The following is a 23,352-nucleotide window of genomic DNA, read 5'->3' as shown; positions in this document are numbered from 1 at the left end:
AAACAATGACAGTGTTTGTGTTATGTCACTAAATTACATTCAGCAACATTTTAACAAGCAGTGTAATTCTGATATTTTCTCTTGTATTTGATATTTTGGCCAATCAGACAATGGATCAGAAAATATCTAAATTGGGCTGCCAGTGTGAATGCAGCATTTACACTACAGAGGGGCTTTTACAGAGGTGGTTATTGAGATCACTGTTGCCACAGCCAGTGCACTTCCTGGGGGACAAACCGGACAGATGAGAGCAGCATGGTGGCTGCAGATGACTCAAACACTGGTCCCTGATGTAGCTGACCGGTCTCTCTAATTTGCGAACACCAATGATCAGGGCTTGTATCACTGAAGTTATACAGCTCTAGTAAGAATGGAACCCGTATTCCAGGATGGACAGACCTGGGCCTGCATTCACATTGTAGTCTCAGATTAAGACTGTCAATCCAGGATCAGATCCCGCCTTATGGATCAGATTACATTACGGAACTCTGTCCCAGGGCTGTCAGCCACATCGTCCATGTCCTCGCCTTGCTCGCTCCTCACTCCACTTCCTCCTTCTCTAGGAAGTCAGTCAATGTGCTGGTCTCCACAGCAACTAGCAAGTACTCCACTCCATCGGCACCCTGGGGGATCATTGCAAATGCTGTCAGTTTCAACCGATGGTCGCTGAGCTGTGTGTTGTTGATAGCTGTGTGTGTGTGTGTGTGTGTGTGTGTGTACCTTACGCGTGCGGATCAGTTTGTGATCTCTGAACTCTGTGAGCTGGGTCCGGAGGGTGAGGTCAGAGTTCACAAGGAAGGCCTCACGACAGCGCTGGTAGAACTCCTGGAAGGACAGGCCTGTACAGACAGTTGTTGGCTGGTTCATTTCAGTGTGGTTCTTATGCTTATAGCTGTCCACATTCACCAATATTTACTTTCAGCAGGCAGTGCTGAGTCAAGATGGACTGTAGCAAAGAAATCAACAAAAATACTTCCAGGAGGGTGCCTGGTAACTGGAGGTTTTAACAGAGGTAACACGTTTTGAAATGTTTAGTTAGCTAAATCAACATCTTACATAATTAGGCTTTATTGCATAGACCTGGTGTTTTGGAGCCACTGAGTTGCGTATTGACTGGCATGTTAAAACTGTCTTGGCTACCTATCTGGTTGGTGTATTCCTCTGGACACAGCTTTTTGATTTACTTAGCTGCCAGTTCATGTTGTCAGAATGTTTTTTGGGGAGGTTCCCCCCATGGGACTGTGTACCTGTGTATGATGGGTTGTCTCGGTTCTCTAGTTGGAACTCCACCAGCAGCTTAAAGATCCCCCTGTAGACCAATCAGATCAAAAGATCCCCCAAAAGACTGGTCAAACATTTTCAAATGCCACAACAAAAGTCATAAAAAAAGACCAAACATGATGATGCTGTGTGTGTGTGTGTGTGTGTGTGTGTGTGTGTGTGTACCTGGCATTAGCCGTGAGGCTGCGTAGGACGTGAGTGAGGGAGGAGAGAGCCAGGGCTCCAGTCTGTTGAACCAGGAGAGAGTTCTCATAGGACGTCTCCTCAATGTAACGCTGGAAACAGACACACTCCCACCACAACCAGTTAAACTGGCTCAGAAGACTCTGGTCCCACACTGTAAAAACACACAACACAACCTTATACCAGACACACAGACTCTGGTCCCACACTGTAAAAACACACAACACAACCTTATACCAGACACACAGACTCTGGTCCCACACTGTAAAAACACACAACACAACCTTATACCAGACACACAGACTCTGGTCCCACACTGTAAAAACACACAACACAACCTTATACCAGACACACAGACTCTGGTCCCACACTGTAAAAACACACAACACAACCTTATACCAGACACACAGACTCTGGTCCCACACTAAAAACACACAACACAACCTTATACCAGACACACAGACTCTGGTCCCACACTGTAAAAACACACAACACAACCTTATACCAGACACACAGACTCTGGTCCCACACTGTAAAAAAACACAACACAACCTTATACCAAACACACAGACTTTCAGATGCCTGGCAGAAATACCGGAGGTTCAATAATGACTATCACCCACGGTTATGTACCTAGTGGTGCGTTTATGTGGTCGATGGATGCGACAAGGTGCAAGTTGGGTAGAGAGGCCAGTTGGCCCAGTGCATTCTGGGTCTTTTCTCCACGCAACATGGGACCATCAATGTTGTGGATCAACAGGTACACATGGAGGTCAGGCTCTGAAGGGCGCACAGACAAAAGGTTAGTCAACAGGTTGTTCTGGCAAAATCATCATATTCATCATCTTACTGATTATGCTGGCTTTCAAACCAACAGAAGACGAGCCTCACAAGCCCTTTAGTGCTCTGTGTGTGTGTGTGGGGACGGACGGACGGACGGACTCACGTTCTCTGAGGGTGGTGGTGATGTACTGTAGCTGGTCAGCAGGGTTCCGGAATGTTCCCTGGTATTCTAGAACCTCAGCTGATAGAGCAGTCAGGATCTTCCGAACAGGAGAACACACACACACACACACCAGGGGGATGTATGTGTGTTAGGTTCCAGAGTGATTTGAAGTTAATGAAGGGCTGTGTGTGTGTGTGTGTGTGTGTTAGAATACTGACCGATTTGAGGGTGATTGAAGGGAAGAATCCGTTGACCACCAGGTGTGTCTCCTGACAGAGCATCGACACTCTGAACTCCTCCAGTAAGGCCTTTTTACTGCCCAGCCCATACAGCAAAACACTGTAGCCTAGCCTACACACAGACACACGTTTCATAATACTTCTGAATACTTTTTGGGAACAAAAATGTATCTAATTAAAAATAATTTCCCCTAAATTAACCCCAAATCTAAACTAAATTCCTAACCACTAAGTTTGACACTAAACCTTATTCTGACCCCAAGACCAATACTAAATTACACAGACAAACCCAGTAATGCTCGGTAACACACTGTTACACCCAGTAACACATATTACCGTAACTGCAGCATCCACTTGCTGAAGTGTTCATGGTAACTGGAGTGGAGCACCTCAATCTCTGAAGAATAACAGGACGGCTTCTCTTCCAGCAGACGGAACAATGTGTCCTACACACACACACACACACACACACACACACGACACCACTCAGTTTTGTCTTAAAGTTTTGGTTGCGTGTGTGTGGTTGTGTAAGTACTCACCCAGTCTAGTTTAGGTGTGTGTAGTTACTCACCCGGTCTAGTTTAGGTGTGTGTAGTTACTCACCCGGTCTAGTTTAGGTGTGTGTAAACGCTGCAGGGTGCGGTCTGAGGTGAGGACTTTAGAACTGCAGTGAGCCTCAAAATACTCTTCCACTAGACTAGCCTGTAACAAAAAACAACATTACACACATTGGACGGTTCTGTCTACCTGGATGGCTGTCTCTGTCTACCTGGTTCTGTTTGTGTCTCTTACCTGGGGGTGGGGCGGTCTCTTACGGGGGGTGGCGCGGTCTCCTACCTGGGGGTGGGGCGGTCTCTTACGGGGGGTGGGGCGGTCTCTTACGGGGGGTGGCGCGGTCTCCTACCTGGGGGTGGGGCGGTCTCTTACGGGGGGTGGGGCGGTCTCTTACGGGGGGTGGGGCGGTCTCTTACGGGGGGTGGGGCGGTCTCTTACGGGGGGTGGGGCGGTCTCTTACGGGGGGTGGGGCGGTCTCTTACGGGGGGTGGGGGCGGTCTCTTACGGGGGGTGGGGGCGGTCTCTTACGGGGGGTGGGGGCGGTCTCTTACGGGGGGTGGGGGCGGTCTCTTACGGGGGGTGGGGCGGTCTCTTACGGGGGGTGGGGGCGGTCTCTTACGGGGGGTGGGGCGGTCTCTTACGGGGGGTGGGGTGGGTGGGGGTTGTGTCTCCTACCTGGGGGTGGGGCGGTCTCTTACGGGGGGTGGGGCGGTCTCTTACGGGGGGTGGGGTGGGTGGGGGTTGTGTCTCCTACCTGGGGGTGGGGCGGTCTCCTACCTGGGGGTGGGGCGGTCTCTTACGGGGGGTGGGTGGGGGGGGGGGTGTGTCTCCTACCTGGGGGTGGGGGCGGTCTCTTACGGGGGGTGGGGGCGGTCTCTTACGGGGGGTGGGGCGGTCTCTTACGGGGGGTGGGGCGGTCTCTTACGGGGGGTGGGGTGGGGGGGGGTTGTGTCTCCTACCTGGGGGTGGGGCGGTCTCTTACGGGGGGTGGGTGGGGGGGGGGTGTGTCTCCTACCTGGGGGGGTGGTTCAGGGCCGGCCTTGTTCTTCTTGGCAGGTGTTTTATAAAGAGCGGTGGCAGTTGTCTTACTGGGAGTCCTGGCCTGTTTCACACTCTCATCATCATGTTTCTCCTCTTCATCCTCCTCAGAGTCCGAGGGAGACAGCTCACTGTCACTGTCGGACCTCAGGCTGGGAGCTGAAACACAAACACAAGTATGTTTCCAGTCCTTACTGCAGAGTTCATAAAGGGGCCGTTGTAAAGGTCAATAGGTGATTTAAGGATAAACACCTGACAGTCTCTTGCTGAGCCTGTGGGGTGTCGTGGAAACAAACTGCCTCTTCTTTCCCTGAGAGTAAACAGGAAGTAGCACAGGTCATCACTCTGTGTGTGTTTGTGTGTGGTGTGTTTGTGTGTGTTCTCTCCATCACTCACCTTCTTAGGAGTCCTGTTGTTACTTCTGTTATGTTCTACAGATAAAGGGCAAGATTTCATCATGTACATGATAGGGTCAATATCAGAACCAATGTAATCACAAAAGATGTGGGACAGACAACCAGGAGTCACGACAGAGCAATGAAGAGGACTCACTCCTGTCGTCGTTGTCCGTGTCGGGGTTCGTACTGAAGCTCACACTTCTCGCTGGAGTCCGAGCCAGCTCTGATGCTACACACACACACACATTTTTTTTTCATGAAAACCAAGCAACACAAAAGAGGGCGTACTGTCTCTTGGTTTCCTCACCAGTCAGGGCCATCCTGTTGGAGCGTTTGACCTTCTGGAAGGTGAATACAGATGCACCTCCTACAGCCGACACACACTCCTCTCCCTCTGCAGAACACACACACAGTCAACAGGGCTGCGTGCAAAGTTTTGTTGGATAAATACACTCGACACACACACACCTGTTTCATCTGTGCCGAGGGCCTGGACATAGTGTTGCTCACTGAGCACCTCATCATCATCATCATCATCATCTTCCACTCGACCGTTCCTTTCTGCTGTCCTCTTCAGAGCGACCAGCCTCTGCACACTGTTGTTGGTCCGCAGGCCTACATACATTACGTACATTAAACATCAGTCAGTCACTCGGTCATTCGTGTGTCTGTGTCTTAGTGTAATTACTTTTACCTTCTTGTTTGTCCACAATGTGTTCGAGTGCATCTCCATCTCCCACAAACCTGACTTCCAACACACTCATACTGCAGAGACAAACACACCATCATTATCATATCCTACACGGTCATACTGCAGAGACAAACACACCATCATTATCATATCCTACACGGTCATACTGCAGAGACAAACACACCATCATTATCATATCCTACACGGTCATACTGACAACGCACATGGGAACATTATAATCCTCATCATAGTGGGTATCTTGCTACCGGGATTCTTGACTTGCCTGGTCACTATGTTAGGTGAAGTATTCCGTTATAGCGCACGTCTGAAGAGAATACAAATATCAGCCTTCAAAATAATTCAGACACGAACACAAAGCACGCACAACCTAAAACTGGTTTGACATATTTCCGCGCGCCAGCCTGAAAGTTTTTAAATCACGTGTTGAGTCAAAGGTCGTCGGAATAATTTAGACCAATCCTAAAGGTTTATGGCGAAAAACATTTCCCATGATGCCCCGCGCGGGACCGTCAAGTCTTCATTTTCTGCAGATTTTCTTCGTATGTGGTTTGTGACTGTGTGTTATATATCGTTGAGTTCCAAAGAAACTATTGTCGATGGTCCCAAGGCTGTTGAAAAATACTTCCCAAATGTAGCATCTAAGTTCTATATAAATGTTTTCCTCAACTGCTTATCAATGGTGATATATTGCCATCTGTCGGACAAAACAAGAATATGCAGACTGAATACCAAATGGAGGAAACTACCGCATGTTTTTCGCTTGTGTGCATCAGCAAACAAATCGTCAGCAATACAAGTAGCAGACACAAGTACACCATCACAAAGCATTCTGATGTCAAGAGAGGTTGAAATATAACATTTGATCTCAAATCTACTTATTACTTCAGACCTTGCTTCTAGCACTGTATGAGGATGAGCTAAAGGACCAAACAATATATTTCATAAAAACATGATTACCTGCACCCCTGACTTTAGTACTATGAGCCCCCAAGGTGACATCTCTGAATCATTGCCTATAATGTTTGATCAGGTATGAGAACACAGGCAGGGATGTGTGAACATTTATTATCCAGAATCAATCCAGATCCTTGTAGATTCTCCTCTTCAGCTCATCCCACAGGTTTATGTCAGGGAATCCCCTTAAATGTGCAGAGTATGTTGAGGTTTAAAAAAAAAAATCACCAATGATATGTTTTGTAATTGGGAGGAGACGGTAAAGAGATGCTCACTCATCTATAAGCAGAGGTCAACAATCCAGGAACCAGTTTCAGCTATAATGCATTTACCAACACAGAATGCATGCAGTACAATACTGATGACTGGTTATCAACATTTTACAAATCCAGCCCAAAATTGGAGGTTAAAAAAAATTATAATAATAATTTGTGTTTAATTGGAGGTAATACTGTCTGTCAAAAAGATTAGACAGATATTTGAAGATAATATTAAAATCTGAAGGAAGTCAAAGTTTTACAAAGCATCAAGGAAGATCAGGCAATAGCAATGTAGCTTCTGGGGAGAAAATAACATTATCATTGATGATGTTCTGTCTCACTCGGTCCGCATGGGAAAGAAAAACACTTTAGTTCAACCACATCTCCCAAGCAGTTTTCTAATCAGGCTGTCCCACACTACGACTGACTGTACCTACATGTAGACGTAAAGGTGACTAACTATCTGATGACCCAAAGGGGAAACCTGACAGTGTAATAAGGCACCCAGGATAGTAGATATAGGAGCCATTTCTCCTATAACTACAGGCTGGTCCATACAATACTACATATCCCATGATGCAACATTTCTGCATCACCAGCCTCGCGTGGGAATCCACTTCCCTACCAGCCGGCCGGCCGAGTGGATGTAGTACACAGGATGCATCATGGCTGTTGCACATGCCTGGAAAAACACACACACACACACACACACACACACACACACACACACACACACAGTTCAGTATTACTAACCTTTTGGGGACACAAATCTTTACCCCTAAGCTGAAAATACCATATTTCGTTATAGGGACCGGCAAAATAGATGAGTACTAACGTGGTAGGGGATGATAGTAGCGGATGAGTGCTAACATGGTAAGGGATAATAGGAGTGGATGAGCGGTAACATGGTATAGGAAGATTGTAGTGGATGAGTACTAGAGGGGTAGGTGAAGACAGTAGTGGATGAGTACTAACGTGGTAGGGGATGATGGTCAGTAGTGTTCCCAGAGGGTACTGGCTATAGTCTAGTTGTCCTAAGAGAGGCTCCACTCTGCCGTGCTCCTGGGTCATAGACAGCAACCTGCAGGGAGACGGATGAGTAATAACATCAGCTGTTATAATACTGAAGTAGTAGTGGTGATGTACTAGCATATTAGAAGGCATATTATAGAAGTAGTGGTAATAACAGTAGTAGTCCTACTCAGGGTTGTGTTGGTTACTTTTTAAATGTAATCAGTTATAAGTTACCTGTCCACATTTGTAATCAGTAACATAACTTTTTGATTACTCAATCTCAGTAACATAATCTGATTACTTTGAATCACTTTTAGATAACTTTCATATTAAAAGGCATTGGGAAAAAAGTAGGAATAGCCTATAATAAATTGAAACACATAAAAACACAATTAGCATTTTACCTTATTGGTTATGTACAGCCTTTGGAAAGGGTTTCTAAACCATTGCTTTCCACTTCAGTATGATTGGGCTACAACTCTATATTACAGGCTAAAGGTCTGTCAGATATTCAGTCATTCCAATTAAACCAATAACCCCCGATCTTCCTGAATCTGACTTTTTATCTGAACATAACCCAAAATCTAATGATGCGTAACCCTATTGTTTTATTCAAGTTTTTTTTAACAATGTTAACAATGTTTGTTTTTTTATCGTTGAAAAAGAAATGGCAATTACTCTAAAAGGGTATTGACATTGTTGTATATAAACATTAAGATATCCGTAGCTTTTAGCGCATAAACTAAATCTGCAATTGTCTGATTTGCTCAACCATCAACATTGTCAAAATTGTCACACCTTTTCTCCTCAAATGTCGTGGTAAATTCCATAAAATGTTTTATCTTGACGGCAGCACCATGATACAGCTATCTAACAAATAGTTGCCTAATCTATTAAACAATTCCTGTCTAAGTTCTTCGGTGCAACTCGTCCTGGCTCTGTTGTTTGGTGCATTTGACAAATACATTTTTACATTTGAAAAAGATATAACACCAGGTAGTCCTATCGCCTATCATTGTTCTGAGAAAAGATGCATAGAGTAGATTACGAAATAACATTTTATATGGCTCGGCTAATATTATCGTAGATATACTCAGTTTCTACCAACCATCCAACCAACCAAAACCAGAGAAAATTAAACAAGCGCTTCATCCGTCACTAATCTGGTTATGCGAGCCCACACAACTGAGGCTTGCAAATCATATTTTGGTTCAATTAACAATGTTTATAAAACAAAATAAACTCAAACATGCAACGTGTCATAATATTTTCGGCACCAAATCTTCTTCAATTGAAGTAATCCAAAAGTAATCGTATTTTTTCCCCTCAAAAGTATCTGTAATCCGATGACAATATTTTTGTTGGTAATTTAACAGATTACAGTTACAGTTTTTTGTGATTACTTGTAATCCGTTACTCCCCAATTCTGGTCCTACTAGTATATTAGTTGTGGTGGTAGTAGTAGAATAAGCAGTATTAATTGTATTATAGTAGTAGCATTGCTAAGTGTTAGTAGTAACATAGTAGTACTATCATTTGTATAGTACAACCCTATTTCCAGAAAAAGTTGGAGCGCCACTTAAAATGCAAATGAAAACAGAATGCAATGATGTGCAAATCATTTATATCTGTATTTAATTGAAAATGGTACAAAGACAACATATCAAATGTTTAAATTGTGAAATTGTATTGTTTTTGGAAAAATAAAACTTTCAAATAAATTGGGACAGGGCATGTTTACCACTGTGTTGCATCTCCTCTTCTTTCAACAACACTCTGTAAGCATTAGGGAACTGAGGAGACCAACTGCTGTAGTTTTGAAAGTGAAATGTTTTCCCATTCTTGCTTGATATAGGATTTCAGCTGCTCAACAGTTCGGGGTCTCCTTTGTCAAATAATGTTTCATAATCCACCAAATGTTTTCAATGGAGGACAGTTCTGGACTGCAGACAGGCCAGTTTAGCACCCAGACTCTTTTACAATGGTGCCATTCTGTTGTAATACATGCAGAATGTGGTCTGGCATTGTCTTGCTGAAATAAGTAAGGCCTTCCCTGAAAAAGACAGTCTGGATTGCAGCATATGTTGCTCCAAAACCTGTATATATATTGTTCAGCATTAATGGTGCCTTCACAGATGTGTAAGTCACCCATGCCATGTGGACTAATGCACCCCCATACCATCATGGATGCTGGCTTTTGAACTGTGTGCTGATCCCTCTCCTTTTTAGTCCAGAAGACGCGGCGTCCATGATCCCCAGAAATATTTTTTTTGATTTGTCTGATCACAGAACAGCTTTACATTGTCACAGTCCATCTTCAATGAGCTCAGGCCCAGAGAAGGCGGAGGCAGTTCTGGATCATGTTTATGTATGATTTCTTCTTTGCATGGTAACGTTTTTATTTGGATTTGTGGATGCAGTGACGTACTGTGTTCACAGACATTGGTTTTTGGAAGTGTTCCTGAGCCAGTGCAGTGATTTCCACTATAGAATTGTGTTTGTTTTTAATGCTGTGTCGTCTGAGGGCCTGAAGATCACAGCCATCCAATATTGGTTTTCAGAGTTGTCCCTTGCATAGAGATTTCTCTGGATTCTCTGAATCTTTTAATGATATTCTGTACTGTAGATGATGAGATATTTTGTGGTGAACCCCTCCCCATCCTAACTTCTGACAGACCCATCCTAACTTCTGACAGACCCATCCTCTCTGGAATTATATTTTAATACCCAATCATTTTACTGACCTGTTGCCAATTTACCTAATATTTTTGAGATGTTCCAGGTTTTTTTTTTTAACAACATTTCCAGTCTTTTGTAGCACCTGTTCCAACTTTTTTTATGTGATGCAGGCATCAAATTCAAAGTGGGCATATGTATTTCAAGAAATAATAAAATGTCTCAGTTTCAACATTTGATATGTTGTCTTTGTACAATTTTCTAATGAATATAGAGTTTAAATGATTTGCACATCATTGCATTCTGTTTTTATTTACATTTTACACAGCGTCCCAACTTCTTTGGAAACAGGGTTGTATAAGTATTAGTGTAGTACTGTAGTACCTGAGCTCAGGGTGTCCCTCTATAACAGCAAACCCGGTCGGTAGTTTCCCAGCTCCATCCAGACTGAAAGTGGTCAGTAGAATAGTTATACCAGTAATGCTGGTTTCTGAGTAGTAGTATTGTTGTAATACTAACAGTAATATCGGTAATGCTGGTTTTTGAGTAGTAGTATTGTTGTAATACTAACAGTGATATCAGTAATGTTGGTTTGTGAGTAGTAGTATTGTTGTAATACTAACAGTGATATCAGTAATGCTGGTTTGTGAGTAGTAGTATTGTTGTAATACTAACAGTAATATCAGTAATGCTGGTTTGGGAGTAGTAGTATTGTTGTAATGCTAACACTAATATCAGTAATGCTGGTTTGGGAGTAGTAGTATTGTTGTAATACTAACAGTAATATCAGTAATATATCACACAATGTTTTAAACAACTCAGGCAGCTGGACGAGTTAGACAATGGAATATATGGTCCTGAAGATGGACACCAAACACTACAGTTGCCAGGGTAGCAATAAGAGTAGTATTTACAGTATTATAGCAGTAGGTTTATGGTAGTATTGTAGCGGTATTACAGTACCTGAGTGCAGTCCAGCCACAGTCAATAAGCAGCTGGTTCCTGTGAGGACAGTGACCTATGACCCTGCTCAGAACTCTAACAGCAACATCCTCCAGACTGCAGGAACCAATCACAGACTGCTGCACGTCTACAGGAAGTACAAAGTCAATAAGGTAACAACACAGCTTTCTACTGGTGTGTTTTTTTCTTGTCTGCACTCGCAGAGGTTTCAAAATGTTGTAGTTCTGAACTAGCGCACCTGATCACTTCAAACACTTGATGATTAGCTGAATACTACAGATTCTAATGAGGGTTGCTAGTTCTGGGGTGAATCCAATACAAGGAAAGGGTGGACGTCCCCAAAAGGGAGGATTGACCACTGTTCTTGTGGTCACAAAGGTACATACAGAAACACACACAGACTAACCGTAAAAGACATAATTCCCAGGATGCACCTCACTGAGCTTGGCCATGTCACTGATTGGCTGGCTGCAGGAGGGGGTGGAGCCTATACTGGACTTACAGGTGATACCTACAGCCTTCAGTCTAGAGAAAAAGAGGGAAGGAGACTTCAATTACCTTTACACATGTTACATAACTGAAAACACAATCTCTGTTGTAACATACACTCACCTAAAGGATTATTAGGAACACCATACTAATACTGTGTTTGACCCCCTTTCGCCTTCAGAACTGCCTTAATTCTACGTGGCATTGATTCAACAAGGTGCTGAAAGCATTCTTTAGAAATGTTGGCCCATATTGATAGGATAGCATCTTGCAGTAGATGGAGATTTGTGGGATGCACATCCAGGGCACGAAGCACCCGTTCCACCACATCCCAAAGATGATCTATTGGGTTGAGATCTGGTGACTGTGGGGGCCATTTCAGTACAGTGAACTCATTGTCATGTTCAAGAAACCAATTTGAAATTATTCGAGCTTTGTGACATGGTGCATTATCCTGCTGGAAGTAGCCATCAGAGGATGGGTACATGGTGGTCATAAAGGGATGGACATGGTCAGAAACAATACTCAGGTAGACCATGGCATTTAAACAATGCCCAATTGGCACTAAGGGGCCTAAAGTGTGCCAAGAAAACATCCCCCACACCATTACACCACCACCACCACCAGCCTGCACAGTGGTAACAAGGCATGTTGGATCCATGTTCTCATTCTGTTTACGCCAAATTCTGACTCTACCATCTGAATGTCTCAACAGAAATCGAGACTCATCAGACCAGGCAACATTTTTCCAGTCTTCAACTGTCCAATTTTGGTGAGCTCGTGCAATTTGTAGCCTCTTTTTCCTATTTGTAGTGGAGATGAGTGGTACCCGGTGGGGTCTGCTGCTGTTGCAGCCCATCCACCTCAAGGTTGTGCGTGTTGTGGCTTCACAAATGCTTTGCTGCATACCTCGGTTGTAACGAGTGGTTATTTCAGTCAAAGTTGCTCTTCTATCAGCTTGAATCAGTCGGCCCATTCTCCTCTGACCTCTAGCATCAACAAGGCATTTTTGCCCACAGGACTGCTGCATACTGGATGTTTTTCCCTTTTCACACCATTCTTTGTAAACCCTAGAAATGGTTGTGCGTGAAAATCCCAGTAACTGAGCAGATTGTGAAATACTCAGACCGGCCCGTCTGGCACCAACAACCATGCCACGCTCAAAATTGCTTAAATCACCTTTCTTTCCCATTCTGACATTCAGTTTGGAGTTCAGGAGATTGTCTTGACCAAGACCACACGCCTAAATGCATTGAAGCAACTGCCATGTGATTGGTTGATTAGATAATTGCATTAATGAGAAATTGAACAGGTGTTCCTAATAATACATTAGGTGAGTGTATTTTAAGTTAAAACCACATCTAACCCCTAACCCTAACCCTTGTCCACTTACATAACAATCCCTAACAATCTGCCCCAGTCACTGTGCGATCGGGCGTCAGCCACTGATCTGGCGTCGGTCACTGATCTGGCGTTGGTCACTGATCTGGCGTCGGTCACTGATCTGGCGTCGGTCACTGTGTGATCGGGCGTCAGGAGTATGATTTTACCCGCTCCCACAGATAAGGAGTATGAGTCAATATGTCTGTGTGTGAAGGTGAGAAAGTATGTATATTAGTCTACTTACTTCTCCATGAACTGAAGTACAAGGGTGGTGGTTTCCTGAGCAACAGAGTGTATTTGCTCCACCCCTTTGCAGCTATAGGTGTTCCCACAGTGGGCGTACACTCCTGTCAGCTCCACCCCCTCTGACTCAAAGATGGCCTGTGCCAATCGCAGCGCCTCTGGCTCTGAGTGGAGAACACCGGCTGTGGAACAGAACCAGAACCAGATCTGTGCCTTAATTCATAATGTGGCTCCAACTTTTAAACATCTCAGATACCCCTGATTTATTTGTACCAGGAGTATATTACTTGTAAGATATTGGTGACAAACTGTTTTGCATCATAGCTATGGAAAACCTTTACTCCAAATAGAAGATGTTTTCAACAAATAATATTTTTTTGATAGGTAGGTAGAACTCTGTCCTTGACTACAGGAGTGTTTTGGAGTTGAGCTAGCTAAACAAGGAGGCTAGCTAATGTTAGATGATAGATAGCTATAGTTCACTAAAACAGTTGAGATGGTATGTTATTTAAACCAGATGAAATGTGCACACACATTACCTTAGCTTAAGCCGCACATCATTCAAAAAATACATGTATGGTGCAACTATCCCTCTTCCTTACTATGTGCATAATATGTTACATCATTTAGCTGCCTGGCTTGCTTGCTAATGGAGTTACAAAACTACACTGCACACCAAACTGTCAGAAACAGACTCCATGAGGGTGGCATGAGGGCTCGATGTCCTCTAGTGGGACCTATGCTCACAGCCCAGCACTGTGCAGCAATATTGGAATTAGCCAGAGAACACCAGAATTGGCAGGTCTGCCATTGGCGGCCCGTTCTCTTCACAGATGAGAGCAGGTTCAAACTGAGCACATGTGACAGACATTAAATATTCTGGAGACGCCGTGGTGAACATTATGCTGCCTGTAACATCATCCAGCATGACCAGTGTGGCGGTGGGTCAGTGATGGTCTGGGGAGGCATATCCTTGGAGGGTTACACAGACCTCCACATGCTAGCCAACGGTACCCTGACTGCTGTTAGATATCAGGATGAAATCTTCAGACCCGTCGTCTGACCTTACGCTGGTGCAGTGGGCCCTGGGTTCCTCCTGGTGCAGTGAGCCCTGGGTTCCTCCTGGTGCAGGACAATGCCCAGCCTCATGTGGCCAGAGTGTGTAGGCAGTTCCTGGATGACAAAGGCACAGATGCCATTGACTGGTCACGCTCCCCAGACATGAATCCAATTGAGAACCTTTGGGACATTATGTATTGATGCATCCGACACCGCCAAGTAGTGCCATAGACTGTCCAGTAGTTCACTGATGCCCTGATCCAGGTCTGGGAGGAGATCCCCCAGGACACCATCCAGCATCTCATCAGGAACATGCCCAGACGTTGTCGGGAGTGCATACAGGAATGTGGGGTCATACACACTACTGAGTCACAATATGAGTTGCTGTGATGAAATTCACGCAAGTTGGAACAGCCTGTGATTTCAATTGTTTACTTAGATTTACAGACTGAGTTTGAATCCAGCCCTCAGTCAGTTGGTGATTTTGTTTAATTTGTTTGCAAGATGGTACTTTTCAGCAGGAAGGACATTTCAGATGGATGATAGTCATGATGGAAGTGCACATTTAAGGGCTAGTTGGCTAGTTTCAGGGCTTTGCTGGCTAGCTTCAGGGCTAGCTTCAGGGCTAGCTTCAGGGCTAGCTTCAGGGCTAGCTTCAGGGCTAGCTTCAGGGCTAGCTTCAGGGCTAGCTGGCTAGTTTCACATATTCAATACTGGTGCCAAAACTAGTTCCTCAAGGGTAAAAAAGCTGGTATTATCAAACTGATTACATATTAAACTCCCGAATCAACATGTACACCTTGAATAACTATGATACACATTGATAGTTGTGTGGGAACGAACACCTGACCCACCTCTCCCATTGGCGCAGTCCAGTTTGAGCCAGACATGCCACAGCCCGCGGGTCAGTGGTCTCTTCCGTAGCTGGTCCAGAGCATCTCTGTGGTCCAACAGCACCTGGAACAGAGACAGGCGCTCGGCCAGCACCGCACACTGCTCCACCTGAACACACACACACGTCCGCAGTCAGGCATAAACACACACACACACACATCCGCAGTCAGGCATAAACACACACACACACGTAGGCAATCAGGCATAAACACACACACACACGTCGGCAGTCAGGCATAAACACACACACACACACGTAGGCAATCAGGCATAAACACACACACACGTCGGCAGTCAGGCATAAACACACACACACACATCCGCAGTCAGGCATAAACACACACACACGTCGGCAGTCAGGCATAAACACAAACACACACGTAGGCAATCAGGCATAAACACACACACACACGTAGGCAGTCAGGCATAAACACACACACACGTCAGCAGTCAGGCATAAACACAAACACACACACACACACACACACACACAGGCATTCAGGCATTAACAAACACACACACAGACACTTCCAAACTGGCCTTCAACTCATTGTAGAAACCTTATCATCCTAATAATCATTTAATCATATTCGACTGATTAAAACTCTCTGCCCCTTGGGGAAGTACAAAAAATATGCAATCAGTAATAAATTAAACTGCTCTGAATAAGAGTATTAGCAAAAATTCACTGAAATTAAGAGCCATAATTTGACGATAATGTAATTATTTTACTATGCTAGTCTGGTGATTGGTCAAATACGTATCCACTGCCTAATGTTTGGTGATGATTGACATAACAAAAACATGAGGAATCCTGGAGGACCTGGTTAAGGTGTACGGACAGGCTAGGTATTATGGTGTAGTGGATAAGACATGGATGTTAGGTGTTGTGTTCAGGATATAGAGGTTAGGGTGTGGGGGCAGGGTACAGATGTTTGGGATGGGGGTAGGGTATAGATGTTTGGGATGGGGGTAGGGTATAGATGTTTGGGATGGGGGTAGGGTATAGATGTTTGGGATGGGGGTAGGGTATAGATGTTTGGGATGGGGGTAGGGTATAGACGTTTGGGATGGGGGCAGGGTACAGACGTTTGGGATGGGGGCAGGGTACAGACGTTTGGGATGGGGGCAGGGTACAGACGTTTGGGATGGGGGCAGGGTATAGATGTTTGGGATGGGGGTAGGGTATAGATGTTTGGGATGGGGGTAGGGTATAGATGTTTGGGATGGGGGTAGGGTACAGATGTTTGGGATGGGGTAGGGTATAGATGTTTGGGATGGGGGTAGGGTATAGACGTTTGGGATGGGGGTAGGGTACAGATGTTTGGGATGGGGGTAGGGTATAGACGTTTGGGATGGGGGTAGGGTACAGATGTTTGGGATGGGGGTAGGGTATAGATGTTTGGGATGGGGGTAGGGTATAGATGTTTGGGATGGGGGTAGGGTATAGATGTTTGGGATGGGGGTAGGGTATAGATGTTTGGGATGGGGGTAGGGTATAGATGTGGGTACCTTGTCGAAAGGCACTGAGTAGGCATACAGGATGTCGTCGTATCCATGGTCAGCATAGAAACAGGCTTCTGCTAGTGTTGACACAACAATACACCGCCTAGATCCAGCTGTCATTATATCACCACACTCACTACACACACACACACACACACACACACACACACACGTCATTACATTACAGAAGAGAATAAACCACATTGGCCTTTGGCATACTGTATGTGTATATGCTGATGCTTCAAAATACATTCTCAGAGACCATAAAAGCTGTTCACAACACAACACGTAACACCTACTGGCACTATCTGGGATGTTTTGAGGAGAACTTTGCTAACTTCCATGAACTGACAGGTGTGGTTTCTAGTTATTTTACCTTTTGTGTTGATTTGGTGGTGCTCACCAAGACCAGCATAATATACACTAATAATAAACCCTGGGTGTCTAAGGGTTATGGTTAATAATAAACCCTGGGTATCTAAGGGTTATGGTTAATAATAAACCCTGGGTATCTAAGGGTTATGGTTAATAATAAACCCTGGGTATCTAAGGGTTTGGGTTAATAAAATACCCTGGGTATCTAAGGGTTAGGGTTAATAATATACCCTGGCTTTTTAAGGGTTATGGTTAATAATATACCCTGGGTATCTAAGGGTTAGGGTTAATAATATACCCTGGCTTTTTAAGGGTTAGGGTTAATAATATACCCAGGCTATTTAAGGGTTAATAATATACCCTGGGTATCTAAGGGTTAGGGTTAATAATATACCCAGGATATTTAAGGGTTAATAATATACCCTGGGTATCAAAGGGTTAGGGTTAATAATATACCCAGGCTATTTAAGGGTTAATAATATACCCTGGGTATCAAAGGGTTAGGGTTAATAATATACCCAGGCTATTTAAGGGTTAATAATATACCCTGGGTATCTAAGGGTTAGGGTTAATAATATACCCAGGCTATTTAAGGGTTAATAATATACCCTGGGTATCAAAGGGTTAGGGTTAATAATATACCCTGGCTATTTAAGGGTTAATAACATACCCTGGGTATCTAAGGGTTAATAATATACCCTGGCTATTTAAGGGTTAATAATATACCCTGGGTATCTAAGGGTTAGGGTTAATAATATACCCTGGGTATCTAAGGGTTAGGGTTAATAATATACCCAGGCTATTTAAGGGTTAATAATATACCCTGGGTATCAAAGGATTAGGGTTAATAATATACCCTGGCTATTTAAGGGTTAATAACATACCCTGGGTATCTAAGGGTTAATAATATACCCTGGCTATTTAAGGGTTAATAATATACCCTGGGTATCTAAGGGTTAGGGTTAATAATATACCCTGGGTATTTAAGGGTTAATAATATACCCTGGGTATCTAAGGGTTAGGGTTAATAATATACCCTGGCTATTTAAGGGTTAGGGTTAATAATAAACCTTGGTAATAATGCTCCCGGAACCACTCTTGGACTATTTGAACTTGATGAATCCAGGCATTGTTGTCCTGGAATATGCCCGTGCCATGAGGGAAGAAAATCCATTGTTGGGATAACCTGGGCATTCAGTACATTCAGGTACTCAGCTGACTTCATTTTATTGCCACAAAGTTGCTGACTTTAGACCTGACTAACTGAAGCAACTCCAGATCATGAAACCGCCTCCAGAGTCTTGTCCAGTGGGCATGATGGGTGCATTGCTTCATTCGCTTCCCTTTTTACCCTGATGTGCCCATCACTCTGGAATAAGGTAAATCTGGACTCATCAGACCACATTACTTTTCTCTATTTCTCCAGAGGTCAATCTTTATGCTCCCTAACAAAATCAAGCCTTTTTTTCTGATTAGCCTCACAAACAATTGGTGTTCTTGTGGCCACACAGCTGTGTAGTCCCAATCCTGTGAGTTCTCATCACACAGTGTGTGTGGAAATGCTCTTACTTTCTCTAATAAACACGGCCACGAGTTCTACTGTCGACTTTTGTAGGATTCAACTTCACCAAGCGTTTAAGTGATCTCCAATCACGGGCATTCAAGAATTTTTTCCTGATCACATTTATTCTGTGAAGTTGATGGTTCACCACTATCCTTCCAGGTTTTAATAACGCATTGGACGGTTCACCACTATCCTTCCAGGTTTTAATAACACATTGGACGGTTCACCACTATCCTTCCAGGTTTTAATAACGCATTGGACGGTTCACCACTATCCTTCCAGGTTTTAATAACGCATTGGACGGTTCGCCACTATCCTTCCAGGTTTTACTAACGCATTGGACGGTTCACCACTATCCTTCCAGGTTTTAATAACGCATTGGACGGTTCACCACTATCCTTCCAGGTTTTAATAACGCATTGGACGGTTCACCACTATCCTTCCAGGTTTTAATAACACATTGGACGGTTCTTAACTCCGTAGTCATTTCAATCTCCGTAGTTTTTTCAAATGTAGCTAGCTAGGTACATCATGCAACACAGTTGGTTGTATCTTTGTTGAAACCAAATAGTAGAAGATCACATCACTGTGTGCTTAGGTGATTGTCTGGAAGTCACCAAGATATTCTACTACATTAGAGATTTCAGCTAGTGGTCTCACTCACATTTGTGGATCGTTGACATGTGACCTGAACTTCAAACATAACTGCAAAAAGTCTGTGCACAAACGTAACCTCATCTATGCACACAACACCACAAAAGAACACTCAACAAGTCGCGTTGACTGACAAATCTGGTTGCATTTATACAAATACTACTTTAGAAATATGAGTCAGGTAGTTTGTTTGTGGATAGTGACTTACAGTGGGTATACACACCCCTGTTAAAATGCCAGGTTCTTGTGATGTAAAAGAATGAGACAAAGATAATTAATAGTCAGAGCTTTTTCCACTTTAAATGTGACCTACAGTGGGGAGAACACTGCCGATTTTGCAGGTTTTCCCACTTACAAAGCATTTAGAGGTCTGTAATTTTTATCATAGGTACTCTTCAACTTTGAGTGACAGAATCTAATCTAATTTGCATTAAAGTGACATATCTATGTGTATGTATATATCTATACATACATACATACACACACACGTGTATACATATATAGTAGGTAAAATGTTATCTCTCAAAATAAGCCAAGGAAGGCCGGCCTCACAGAAGGCGATTGTCTGGAACAGAATTGTCTGGAAAGTAGGGCATGCACCAAAAATCTGAAATTGACATTTCACTGGGACTGAGCTGTGTGTTACTAAACTCTAGAGGGCCTCATTAGCTTACGCAACATGTTCATCAGGGACAAAACCTCCAGCATGTGTCTGTGTGACTCAGGGCTCACAAGCCCTTTTTCTAGTGACACGTTCAATTGTTTCGTTCATTTGAACATTTGACAGTGGATTTCTACAACATGATCACTTCATACCCGGTCCTCCAGCTCAGTTCTCCAATCAACGTCTATGTACATCCACAGAGAAAGATAGATCACGGCAGCAACATCATTAAGACATGTTTATTGATAATTAATAATTTAAGGTAGACTATAATAATATAATAAGTTAGTTGATTACTGATGTCATGAAAAACACATGAATAGGCATTACTGACTCAAATGAACGAAATGACAGGAAAGATTCAAACTTTTTACTGAGCGACTTGACAAGATCTGAGTAGAACGAGCCAACCTTACTATCACTACAACCTAAGCGTATCACTACCATACGTTCAGAGGCAGGCGGAAGAAAACGGACTATCAAATGTAATGCCTTCTTGCAACAAAATTCCAAGGGTTACATGGTCATGTATTTTAATGTCCCCATAGGGATAATAAATCCATTATTCTTGTGAGTACCTAAGCGAGGACACCCAACCAGTCAGAGACAATGTGGTTTTGACGTTCATTAGTTAGGCGATTTTAGGGTTGCGGTATTATGATAATTATTATAGGTTATGGGGCGGTATTAATATAATTATTATGGGTTATGATTGGGATTTTGTCGGTGTTGGGTTGTCATGAACATACTGATGTCACCGCGTGTTTGTACCCTACATGGTCTTGTGCGTCTTCATGTGTGGTCGTAGAGTGACTCCCAAATTGCTCCAGCGTTCCCTCATTTTCTCAGCGTTCCTCTTCACTTTGTCCACATCCACCACCATGGCCGGGCTGCACAGGGAGCTTATCGGATCACCCTCCATCGTCCTAAACACACACGCTGACATGAGTACAAAGTATAATTCCAGACTTATAACAGCAAACAACATAACAGAGGAACACAATTCTGTGTAAAAGTATATCTGAATGTACCTAGTAATGATGCTTTACCGCTGAATGATATCTTCCGACATTTGAATTATTTCGCAAATCGTAGCCTACGTCAATTAAATTATTTTTGCATGACTTCACACTCATAGGCGCGAATTGTACAAAAGAGACAACTGAAACGTTAAACTACAATGTCTTTGCTAAAACTGCGTGTTTCATAAGCATACTCACTAAAATAGCTCACCCGCTCCTTTTTTAGGTTGGAAATGTTTTGGACAGATGAATAAGTACAAACTATTACAGATCAGCTGCTCTCTTCTACGGTATTCTTGCGTGACCAAACATTTAGTGAATGGCGTTTCGCGAACGTGTAAACCAAGCTTTTCAATGAACTGTCAGAACTGTGTCAGAATCCGACAGATTCGTTCAAATGAAAGAATCGTACTACACAAAGTCACGAGAATCAAGGCTGCTGGTTAAAGTCTAGGAATCAGAAATGCTTATCAGTTGTCCAAAGTCTCGATGTTCTCAATAATAACAATTTAATACATTTGATAAATGCTATGTTATGTCTCCTAAAGTCAAAATAATATTTCAGAACATTTCAGCAGGATTACATTAAAAATGAACATTAGGATTATCTATGAATGATATTACAATGTTTAAAATGGCGCTTATAACATGTAAATGTTCACCCTTCCTTTGTAAATATGCTGTATTTACCCCTAAAGTAGCTAGTCAATATTTTCTGTCATTCAACCGAAAGGCCATCTTTGTTGGCATTTGATCAGTTGATTATTCTTTATTCCATAAAGATAACTGTAGTGTGTTAGGGTTAGGGTTATTCCATAAAGATAACTGTAGTATGTTAGGGTTATTCCATAAAGATAACTGTAGTGGGTTAGGGTTATTCCATAAAGATAACTGTAGTGTGTTAGGGTTAGGGTTATTCCATAAAGATAACTGTAGTATGTTAGGGTTATTCCATAAAGATAACTGTAGTATGTTAGGGTTATTCCATAAAGATAACTGTAGTATGTTAGGGTTATTCCATAAAGATAACTGTAGTGTGTTAGGGTTATTCCATAAAGATAACTGTAGTATGTTAGGGTTATTCCATAAAGATAACTGTAGTATGTTAGGGTTATTCCATAAAGATAACTGTAGTGTGTTAGGGTTATTCCATAAAGATAACTGTAGTATGTTAGGGTTATTCCATAAAGATAACTGTAGTGTGTTAGGGTTAGGGTTATTCCATAAAGATAACTGTAGTATGTTAGGGTTATTCCATAAAGATAACTGTAGTATGTTAGGGTTATTCCATAAAGATAACTGTAGTATGTTAGGGTTATTCCATAAAGATAACTGTAGTGGGTTAGGGTTATTCCATAAAGATAACTGTAGCGTTATTGTTTGAAAACTATTAAGACCTTCGTGTTCTGGGTTGGAAGCAGCATCTGGATGGTATTATAGTATAACAGCGGCCCCAGCACCAGATTAAGTAATAACCGACTGGAAAAAACTATTAGATAAATGCACCAATTACTCAAAAGATCGTCATTAAAACTGTTAATGCAGAGTCTGTCCTCTGTTCAATCATCTTCAGCCAGTAAACTTCTGGAAAGGCGCACTCTGTTTCATTTTTGATCTAAAAGTAGACCCACTTTTAAACATAAAGGTCTCCATGTTAGATATCTTAAGGCTGTTTCTTTTACAGCACGTTTTACTTTCATTACTATGAAATTGATATATAATGACAGTGAATGAGGGCTCCGATGAATGTTACTGGACTAGAGTGTATGTCTGGTGCTTGTAATATAGTGATCTGCAGGTTTAAAACAGCAGGGGGCATCAGAGACAACTGTCAGTCTTTCTGTCTGTGTCTGTCTGTGTCTGTCTGTCTCTGTGTCTGTCTGTTTTGTGTGGCCTGTTAACAGTTTTCTTCTCCTGATCTTCAATAACTCTCCTCTTCATTCTCTCAGCTGGCATTAGTTAGAAACAGAATACTACTTGTGTGTGTATGTTTGTGTGTATGTGTGTGTAAGTCTGTGTGTGTGTCAAGTATGTTTGTGTGTATGTGTGTCTGTATTTCTGTATGTGTGTGTAAAGTAAGTTTGTGTGTGTGTCTGTGTGTGTATATACAGCCATAACATTATGACCACCTTCCTAATATTGTGTAGGTCCTCCTTTTGCCAAAACAGCCCTGACCCGTTGAGACATAGACTCCACTAGACTTCTGAAGGTGTGCTGTGGTATCCGGCACCAAGACGTTAAGCAGCAGATCCTTTAAGTCCTGTGAGTTGCGAGGTGGGG

At 43.1% G+C, this 23,352-nt stretch overlaps 2 protein-coding genes across 9 annotated transcripts; both read right to left on the bottom strand.

Moving 5' to 3' along the window:
• Window positions 1-14: 14 nt before the first annotated feature.
• orc2 (origin recognition complex, subunit 2) lies at window positions 15-6,316 on the bottom strand. 3 transcript variants are annotated; one of them, XM_034291456.1, is made up of 17 exons: window positions 5,615-6,316; window positions 5,335-5,405; window positions 5,109-5,255; window positions 4,948-5,034; window positions 4,795-4,869; window positions 4,639-4,673; window positions 4,495-4,552; window positions 4,220-4,401; window positions 3,253-3,351; window positions 2,986-3,095; window positions 2,629-2,761; window positions 2,411-2,507; window positions 2,098-2,244; window positions 1,447-1,618; window positions 1,248-1,309; window positions 726-839; window positions 15-623 (listed from the first exon to the last, which is right to left on the bottom strand). In XM_034291456.1, exons 2-17 carry the CDS (start codon window positions 5,402-5,404, stop codon window positions 568-570), a joined length of 1,644 nt encoding a protein of 547 aa, XP_034147347.1. In that variant the 5' UTR covers window position 5,405; window positions 5,615-6,316; the 3' UTR covers window positions 15-567. The 3 variants fall into 3 exon arrangements, with proteins under 3 accessions (XP_034147347.1, XP_034147346.1, XP_034147345.1); XM_034291455.1 differs by having other exon boundaries at window positions 17-623; window positions 721-839; window positions 5,556-6,316; XM_034291454.1 differs by having other exon boundaries at window positions 17-623; window positions 721-839.
• An 85-nt stretch (window positions 6,317-6,401) lies between these two features.
• zgc:162816 (uncharacterized protein LOC571260 homolog) lies at window positions 6,402-21,380 on the bottom strand. Of its 6 annotated transcripts, XM_029118840.2 has the most exons (11): window positions 21,271-21,380; window positions 21,082-21,146; window positions 20,827-20,976; window positions 16,800-16,929; window positions 15,248-15,395; window positions 13,336-13,516; window positions 11,626-11,744; window positions 11,220-11,346; window positions 10,641-10,703; window positions 7,542-7,647; window positions 6,402-7,248 (listed from the first exon to the last, which is right to left on the bottom strand). In XM_029118840.2, exons 3-11 carry the CDS (start codon window positions 20,970-20,972, stop codon window positions 7,159-7,161), a joined length of 1,110 nt encoding a protein of 369 aa, XP_028974673.1. In that variant the 5' UTR covers window positions 20,973-20,976; window positions 21,082-21,146; window positions 21,271-21,380; the 3' UTR covers window positions 6,402-7,158. The 6 variants fall into 6 exon arrangements, with proteins under 6 accessions (XP_028974673.1, XP_028974674.1, XP_028974672.1 ...); XM_029118841.2 differs by lacking the exon at window positions 21,082-21,146 and having other exon boundaries at window positions 20,827-20,989; XM_029118839.2 differs by lacking the exon at window positions 21,082-21,146.
• Window positions 21,381-23,352: the final 1,972 nt, after the last annotated feature.

Source organism: Esox lucius, chromosome 3 (assembly GCF_011004845.1).
Source record: "Esox lucius isolate fEsoLuc1 chromosome 3, fEsoLuc1.pri, whole genome shotgun sequence".
Classification (NCBI taxonomy): domain Eukaryota; kingdom Metazoa; phylum Chordata; class Actinopteri; order Esociformes; family Esocidae; genus Esox; species Esox lucius.
This window is presented reverse-complemented; position numbering and strand designations above follow the sequence as displayed.